Here is a 10,000-nt window from a genome sequence, read left to right on the forward strand (position 1 = left end):
CTCCTGAGCCATGTTTTGAATTAAACAGTAAAAAAGTCCAAAACAATAGTTCACAAATTTCAAAAAGAAAAGAGAGAAATCAAAAGGAAACAAAAGGGAAGAAGAGAAAAAGCAAACAGTTCAGTAAGAAAGTCACAATAGAAGAAGAAAACAGCTTTCTAGTTATTGGTAAACGTTGTTGTAAAAGAACACACTATTCACAAACAGCCAACAACATTTGGTGACTGGATATGCCACCAGACTATACTTCTCACAATGATAAAAAAATTTTTCACTTAATGTGAACACTTGAAATACAGCTGGTTTAACTACCGACGACCCCACAGTGACTGGATTCCATGTCACCAGCACTCATGGGAAACCTCACAAGTAATCTCGCGTACACACACAAGTACACACACACACACACATACACACAATATCATGGACTCTCCCATCGTTAGATGACATGGCAGTACCCGGAGATCACATATCACGAAAGAAAGATAAAAAGTTGATAAATATGGAGACCTGAGAAGTGAGATTGCTAAGATGTTGCAGCTACGAAAGTCGAACATAAAGGTTATCCCTATTGTCTTCGGAGCATTGAGTTCAATACCACCCAATCTGAAAAAAAAAAAAACATATGAAAACCTACAATCTAGATGTATTGTAAATGTCGGCATTACTTGGAACTGCACGCATATTGCTCAAAGTACTGTTCGTCTGAGGTTCTTGCTGTGACTTGACAAACTGTGCAACCGCCCCTCGGTAGACACAATATATCTTCAATCATCAACCTCACGATATTGTATACTGTGCGACATCTATAACAACAGCAACAACAATAATAATAATAAATGCCCTGATGCAGTACCAGGCAGTGATTCTCATGGCTTCTGATGTTAAGTGATTGGAAATGTTATCGTGTACATTGTTTTGTCTTGGTATAAAAGATGGGCTACAGCAAATATTCGGATCTTTTCGGTTTGAGCGGCAGTTTTTAACATAATTTCTAGGTAACTAAAAAATTTTAGACTTCGTATACTGGTAGAATGTGTTTATAAAACATCTTTTTCTCTTGACTTTATTAAGAAAATTCTATAGTTTGTAAGATATTTGTTTTTTTTCTTCAATTTCTGCAATTTCAACTAATCAATTACGTCTATTCAGGTAAAAAGCATTCTGTGCCGTATGAATATGTCCCTCGTTTAAAAAACAGATTGGGTTTATTTACATTTGTGAAGAAAAATAGATACCCTTCCCCCCACCCCTAACCCTAACCATAACCCTAATCCTAACTAACCCTAACTAACCCTAACCCTAACCCTAACCCTAACCCTAAAACAGATAGAAATGCAATAGATCGATACTAGGGGTCATAATTATGGGTGACAATTTCATATGAAACCGCTAGAAAAAAACTGCCGTTCAAAACGAAAAGATCCAAATATTCTGCTCAATACCACAGATTTGCTTATCAGTTGTTTGACCGTAACCAGTTGAGCATATCCCTTAGTGGCTGACGATATGTGCATCTCTGATCACGAGCAGAAGTAGAAGTGAAGCATCATAGCCATATGTTGAGAGGAATTCTTTGGGGTTTGGATAGTTCCCCTCTGGAAACATGGGTGCTTCGTTCAATATCCTTAAACAACCTTTATTCAGGGACCTTTTGAGCGGGATGGGTTACTCGACGAGAAGAAAATTCTAACTGGGTCCCACCTGCAAGGTCATGCGCTGTTAATATTGATATGAGATCACTATACCGCGGACATATGGTTGTGATGCATGTGCCTGGTGTACCCTTACCAGACATGTATTTATGATGGGTATACTGGGCTTCGTATATTTTACCCCAGTCTCACTTTGATGGCATGCACTGCTCCACCAGAAATTACCAAAAACATGTAATGAAAAGAAATATTACAAGTAACTGCAGAATATGTGGAGATGGACAAGAAACAATAAATCATATTATCTCTGGCTGCCCAGTCCTGGCTAAGAAGGAATATATTCACAGACATGACAGAGTTGGGACCTACATACACTGGAAGCTATGCCAACATTATGGAATAACAACAGAAAAAAGATGGTATAGGCACGCACCAGAAAAGGTCACAGAAAACGAGAAAGCAACCATACTCTGGGATATGCCGATACACACCGATAGAGAAATTAAGGCCAACAGACCAGTTATAGTTGTCAGAGATCATGAAGAAAAAAAATCCTTTCTAATTGATGTATCAATACCGGCAGATGACAACGTTCTCTAAAAGAAATGGAAAAACTTTCAAAATACAAAGACCTAGAAATAGAGGTAACCAGAATGTGGTATCTAAAAACAGAAACAATTCCTATCATAGCAGGTGCATTAGGCATGATAAAAAAATATTCAGACAAATACATAACAAAAACACCAGGACTTACAAACACATATAACATACAGAAAATTGCACTACTAGGCACTGCACACATCCTACGCAGAACACTTTCCATACAATAACCATCAGAGCATCACAACAAATCACAGCACATACCCAAGGCACACAGAGCTGCGCTCGGTAGTGAAGTGAAAGCACGCTATAAAAATAAAACTACTGAATAATAATAATAATAATAATAATAATAATAATAATAATAATAATAATAATAATAATAATAATAATAATAATATGCTAACTCAAGTGATATGTAAAATATATAGAGAAATTCGTCTAATATTTCATGCCAAGACTATTTAGGATTCTATTGACGTTTTCACAAAAAAATATGTAAAAAAATAATAAAATAAACAAAGCATTTAGGTTTGTATGGTGCATTAATTGCTTTATCAGTAATCTATCACAATTAGGATGTTAATTATACATACATCGTATGTAAACAGTAATTATATATACAAGTTATAATTCACATACAGTGAAGATTTCATTAAATAAATAAATAAATAAATAAATAAATAAATACATATCCACCCAACTGGAAAATATCAGTTTTTTTTCATTCCACTTCGGAAAGACATAGTTTAGAAAGCAGGAGCGGATTGCTTGACGTAAATGAATTGACCAATTATATTAATACGGAAAACGATCCTCGACTACAATAACAGCCACTTCATATCTACTGGAGACAATATAAAAGAATTTCTACACTACTTCGCATCAGAAGACTTCTGTCATTCATGAATCGTGTTTCAAGCATTATATTCAGCTGAAGGATTTTTTTTCTTCTGTTCCGTTTGGTTACGCTCACAACTGTAATCGTAATCGTTTGTTTTGCCTTTTTTTCCTCCTGACATACATTTCAAGGACACAGCTACATACAATATATATATATATACAACAATTTTTTAAGACGCTGAAGTGAAGTTTGAAGGAGATTCGGCTGTTTGTTCTAGCTGCTCGAACGACTACGTAGAAACCCCATCATTGGCTCACACATCGTATTATAAAGGTAAGTTAGCCTTGCACTAATTTTCGCTGTGATCGTTGTTGTTTAGCACCAGGTCAATCCTGTTTGAGCAAACATGAGCAAAGCCGTTCCAACCGTGACATCTCCCTCACTTTTTTATAGTCGCAGTACATAGAGCTGTATAATCTAATGTAGCACTTTCTTTTCACATTTTGTTCGTCTTTCGTTTCACACGTGATACGCAGAACATATTTTTTTTAGCGTCCATGCATCATATATAATACACACACCCAATTTTATTTCAACCACCAGAACATATCTTGAGTCTTACGGAAGGAAAAATTTACATTTATGACACAAGGGCTTACTAAAAGCCCAAAAGCAATCGTGGATATTTTGGACAAACTTATGAAAATGCTTTGAACAAGCAAAAGGTTAAAACGGTAGGGTTTCATACTAGGAAGATTTGGTAGCTTTAATTATTGTTGCAGTAACTGCTGTTGCTAAGCCTCAAGTCAGCACTATTCTAGTAGAGCTATGATCAAAAGCAATCCACTAATGACCGTTCCGTTTGTTTCCAGATGTTATCAAATACTACATAACACTATGTAGTAACAGATATAATTTTAAAGTCAGTAGGGTATAACACTGTGTAACACGATTTTTGTCCTTGGGCAGCAACTGTTATTTCCTATTTGTTTACCATTAGAAAGGACGAAAAACGGCAAATATTTCCTTCAAACTGCTTTCGCTACATTTATTCAAACTCCAAAGAATCAATCTCAACACATGGTTACGATGCTTCTCCACTATTCCTGCTCATGATCAGAGATGCACATACTGTCAGCTACTAAGGGATATGCTTAACTGGTTAAGGTTTAACAGCTAACGAACAAATCTGAGGTATTGAGCAGAATATTTGTTATAACGACATTTCTGCTTCAGCAGCTCAGCACTGAATCTGTTTGAAATGTAATGGAAAATTGGTGAATTTCAAAATATTGATGTCCAGGCCACAAAAGTAAAGTTTGAAGGAAATAAAGTTTCTAGATAGAAGCAAATATGAAATAACACTGATCAAACACAAAAAAAGTAGAAATTGTTGCACTGTAATTCAACCCTTTACATGTACAAAACATTTTACCTGTCCAAAACACTTTTATAAGTTTGTCCTAACGTCCATGCTTGTTTTCAGACTTTTAGCGTTTGTCTCATACATTCTGAGTAAAATAGAGCTTTCCTTTCATAAGTCGCAAGTTACTCTGGAGATGAAAAATAAAAAAAAAAAGAAAAGAAAAAGGAATCTGTATCATGGATACATGGAAGCCAGGGAATTATGCCCTGTATGTTAAACTAGCAGTATCGCCCAGCGTTGCTCGGGTTTGTAAGGGAAATAACTATATAAGCATTTTTAGAGAGTTATAGCCAAAAAATAGCAAAAAAATGCATTAAAAATGGAAAAAAAATTATGGTAAATTTTTTTTAAATCGTTGACTCATCGTTCACATTTCTAGAGAGTTACTTCCCTTATATAATAGCGAAAAAATGCATTAAAATGGAAAAAAATGATGGTAAATTTTTTTTAAATCGTAGACTCATCGTAGACGCGCGCTAATACCCAGAAGGGCTCGATATGAATCACGACTATAAGATACCCGCTTTTGGTTAAACTGCACCGCAAAATGTGGGAGTAGTTTGGAATCTAAATCGTTGGAGACAGACACACAACTTCTCTTTTATATATAAAGATGTGATACATAGGACAGTTAAAGTGTTAGGGAGAATTTCCCTGCATTTTCAAATAGGTCTAGCGACAACATAAAGTCTCTTTAATTCGCTACTTATTGTCACTGTTGCTTTCGTAGGAAGTGTGAAGGTTGAATAAACAGAGCGACTGACCTACTAGCAGCCTTTATTTAGTCACGTGGTTCTAAGTTCAGAGTTCGAATTCCATTGAGATAGACTTTGTTTTTCATACATTTCGGGTTCTCGTTTACTTGCTCCAGTCATTGCACTACCACCACGTTGAGGCACCGCCTTGAAGGATTTAGCCCTGCAAGGGGGATACATCAACCCCAGTACCTATTTTAGAGTCTGGTACTTATTCTATCGGATTTTCTTTTGAGAGAAGACGCAATCAAACCAATAACGGTTGTCAAGGGATGTGTGTGTGTGTGTGTGTGTGTAAGTGAGGGAGAGACAAACAGCAAGACATACATACATACATACAAACATACATACATACATACATATATAATACATACATACATACGTACGCACATACATACATACATACATACATACATACATACATAATACATACATACGTACGTACATACATACATATATACGTACATAGATACATACATACATACATACAAACAAACATACATACATACATACATACATACATACATACATACATACATACATACAACATTATCTCACCTGTCAGACGAACGGGCACCTGAAACTAAATAGTATATTACTCTACTTTTAGTGAAGTCGCATGGCTCAGTGGTTAGAGCGTCGGGATCACAATAATGAGGTAGTGAGTTCGATTCGCGGACCGGGCTATGCGTTGTGTTCTTGAGCAAGACATTTTATTTCATGTTGCTCCAGTCCACTCATCTGTAGAAATGAGTTACGATGTCTCAGGTGTCATGTTGTATCGACCTTTGCCTTTTCTTTGGATAACATCTGAGGCGCAGAGAGGGGAGGCTAGTATGCATGGGCGACTGTTGGTCTTCCATAAACCACCTTGCCCAGATTTGTGCCTCGGAGGGAAACTTTTTAGGTGCAATCCCATGGTCATTCGTCTCCGAGGGGGCACTTTACTTTACCTTTGATATTCGAATATTATTTTTTGTACCTTGTTTTATATCAATGTGCTTACTTGTGTGTGTGTGTGTGTGTGTGTGTGTGTGTGTATAATTAGTGTGTCAGGTTTTTCTTGAACGTTACTGGTACCATATAACCCAGTGCAACTTATAGCATGGTCAGGTCGTCAGTGATTGAGCAGCAGTCGATCCAACTAAGCCTGCCTTGGCGAGTAGGACTCTTTGTGGACAGCCTACACAATGAAATACGAGACCCATCAAGGACGGATGAACTCAGGAGAGTCGACGGCCATCCGATTAAAACCACCGGAAGCGAGGACACCCCATATATATATATATGTGTGTGTGTGTGTGTGTGTGTGTGTGCATATATATATATATGCCCACACACACATATATATGCATACATAGACACATGTATATGTGTACATAGACACACACATACACACACGTACAAACACACATGCACACACATTATTCTTTTACTAGCTTCAGTCATTTTGATTGCGGCGATGCTGGAGCACCGTCTTCTAGTCGGAGAAATCGACCCCAGAACTTTTTCTTTGTAAGCCTCGTACTTATTCTATCGGGTTCTTTTGCCGAACCGCTAAGATACGGGGATGTAAGCACATCAACGCCGGTTGTCGAGCAATTGCGCGGTGGACACACAAACAACGACACTAAGACACACACACAAATATACGTACATATATATATATGTATGTATATTTATGTATGTATATATATATATATAGTTCAGACATATACATACATACACACACACACATACATACATACACACACATACATACATACATACATACATACATACATACATACATACATACATACATACATACATACATATATATATATATAATTATATATATATATATATATATATAAGTATGATAGGGGTTATGGGTGTAACCCACTATGGGATATCAATTATCCAATATACTGTTGGTAAAGTACCCACATTCTTAATACATAAATGTTTTTAATTGCAATGCAATTAATCCATTTATTGTATTAAACGGGTGAAGGTAAAGAAATATTTTTACCGTAAATTTATAATACAAATAAGAAAATGGAGAAACAAATTTAGTTTGTTCAACTTACGGATATTAGAATGTTAGATTATTTATTCATTTTACAAATGAGAACATCAAAAGCATACAAAATATTATATAAATCAATAGATAAGATAATAATACAAATACAGATTTTAAAAGTCATATTATGAATTATTGAAATCCATAAACTACTTCTTGGATTTCAATACTTTATAATATGACTTTTAAAATCTGTATTTGTATTATTATCTTGTCTATTGATTTATATAATATTTTGTGTTGCTTTGATGTTCTCATTTGTAAAATGAATAAATAATCTAACATTATAATATCCGTAAGTTGAACAACTAAATTTGTTTCTCCATTTTCTTATTTGTATTATATATATATATATATATGTGTGTGTGTGTGTGTGTGTGTGTGTGTGTGTGTGTGTGTGTGTGTGTGTATACATACCATGATAGATCATTAGCCACTACACACATTTTTCTTCTCTCATTGTTTCTCATCTTGTTTTCTGTCTCCCTTTCTGTAGAAGAGCGTAGGCTCGAAACATAAAATACTTTTTCTATTCCTGAGCGTTATACTAATACATCTGTTTGTTTTGTACACCACCTGTCTTCGTCTTTTGTTTTTTTTCGCAAACTCTCCCTATATATATATATTATTTGGTGGTGCAAAAGTAGGCTCACAGTTGTATAGTTGTATATCTTTTTTATTTAGAAAACACTGTACAATGTTAGTCCCGTAAATGCTCAAAATGTCCGCCCTGAACTTTGACACATTCTTGGAGTCTATCAGTTACACTGCGACGCACACGACGACACGGGTCCAGGTCAACGTTGATTTTCAGGCAGGTCTCTATAATAAATTCACTTAGCTGAGGCAGACTGTGTGGTTTTCTCTGTAATACCTTCTCTTTCACAACACCCCAGGAAAAAAATCCATAGGCGTTAGGTCTGGGGGAACGGGTGGCCATTCAGTACTCCCACGTCGCCTAATCCACTTCCCTCTGAATGTGTCACTGAGGAAATTATGAACATGAATTGCATAATAAAGTGGTGCCACTTCCTGTAGGAATAACGCGTTATGCTTCACTGTTCTGTAAACATAAAAATATACAACTATAAGCCTACTTTTGTACCACCCTGTATCTCTCTATCTATCTATCTATCTATCTATCTATCTATCTATCTATCTATCTATCTATCTATCTATCTATCTATCTATCTATCTAGTACTTTGTTTTAGTGCACTGTCGTACTCTAACAGTGCTTTTCTGCTACGTTAATCGTCGAGTGGATGAAACGTAGGCGAATATTATGCGAAAGAAGTATAACAGAACGTTTAAGACAGTGGTGTAACTAGCAGGGGAACGAATGTGGCAGTCCAACCCCGAGAAAATCCTTTGATGGGGGCGCTATATTTGCGTTTGCTGTATAAGCCTGTACAGAGTCGGGGCCCCGCGGGAACGGGGATTGGCGGAAAACTTGAACTGCCCCAGCATGCACTCAATGTAGCTACGTCACTGTTTTAAGAATTTTTTTTTTTTTTTTTTTGCAATCACAGGTTCGCAAATCTATATGATACCTTAGGGGCAAGTACCTTTCATTGCATCTTTGCTCCGACTCAAGTCTTGTGAGTCAAAACTGGGAAACTGGGAAGGAGATGAAAATTATGCTCGCCAAATGAGTTATACTTGTAATTTAAAAGGCTGCCTTAATAATAATAATAATAATAATAATAATAATAGTGAAAATCTTTTCTACTCTAGGCACAAGGCCCGAAATTTTGGGGAAGGGGGCCAGTCGATTAAACCGATCCCAGTACGCAACTGGTACTTAATATATCGACCTTGAAAGGATGAAAGGCAAAGTCAACCTCGGCGGAATTTGAACTCAGAACGTAAAGACGGACCAAATGCTATTAAGCATTTTCCCCGGCGTGCTAACGATTCTGCCATCTCGCCGCCTTTTCATAATAATAATAATAATAATAATAATAATAATAATAATAATAATAATAATATGATGATGATGATGATGATGATGATGATGATGCTTTAAAAAAAGTAGGAAAACTCAATGCATTCTTTACCTGTCATTTCATTTTCCTTTTTTTTTTTTTTCAGTTCTTGTAAAGGAGTTAAAAGATGGAGTCATCTACAGATTCGGTACAGAACGGCACCATGAATATAATTCAAAACATCACTATTGAAGAACTCAACAGACAACAAGTTTTAGTAAGAATCCCATCGACCATTCTAGTTATATTAACAATGATCTTTGGTTTCATTGGTAACTCTTTAACTGTTTACGTTTACGGATTTCGCTTGAAATTATCGCCAACTTATTTGTTTGTCGTCATGCTGGCTTGTGCTGATTTGATAATGTGTGCCATCATAACTCCAGGTCGCATTGTCCAAAATGTTTACCCCATGATGACAACCTGGGACGCAATGTGCAAGAACCATATGTGTTTATCTGTATTTACAGGACTTTGTAACTGTGGTTTTCTTGTGGCTATTGCTGTAGATAGATACAGAAAAGTATGCCAACCACTGAAGCCTCAGATAACAATGAAAGCTGCTAAAATCATCACAGCCTGTATTTTTATTTTCTGTGCAACACAGGGAAGTGTTGCTCTTCTTTACTACGGAAGTATAAAAAAACCGACGAAATATCCAGGAATCTA

The 10,000-nt window shown here is 36.1% G+C and overlaps 1 protein-coding gene and 1 long non-coding RNA gene across 3 annotated transcripts in view; one reads left to right on the forward strand and one right to left on the reverse strand.

The window, feature by feature from the left end:
• Window positions 1–10,000, reverse strand: part of LOC115217096 — a 16,570-nt gene that overhangs the window by 4,916 nt on the left and 1,654 nt on the right. The window contains exon 2 of one of the 2 annotated variants that reach the window (XR_003882155.2): window positions 5,425–5,427. The exons of the other annotated variant lie outside the window; for it this stretch is intronic. This is a non-coding gene — a long non-coding RNA (uncharacterized LOC115217096). The remainder of the gene's footprint in view (window positions 1–5,424; window positions 5,428–10,000) is intronic. 2 annotated transcript variants of the gene reach the window in all.
• Window positions 3,119–10,000, forward strand: part of LOC115217095 (alpha-2 adrenergic receptor) — a 7,782-nt gene continuing 900 nt past the window's right edge. Inside the window, exons 1-2 of the mRNA XM_029786692.2 lie at window positions 3,119–3,432; window positions 9,438–10,000. The exon at window positions 9,438–10,000 is cut by the window's right edge and continues 900 nt beyond it. Of these exons, the coding sequence (XP_029642552.1) occupies window positions 9,459–10,000 (542 nt within the window). The 5' untranslated portion in view covers window positions 3,119–3,432; window positions 9,438–9,458. The remainder of the gene's footprint in view (window positions 3,433–9,437) is intronic.

The sequence above is a fragment of the Octopus sinensis genome, linkage group LG11 (genome assembly GCF_006345805.1).
Source record: "Octopus sinensis linkage group LG11, ASM634580v1, whole genome shotgun sequence".
NCBI lineage: Eukaryota > Metazoa > Mollusca > Cephalopoda > Octopoda > Octopodidae > Octopus > Octopus sinensis.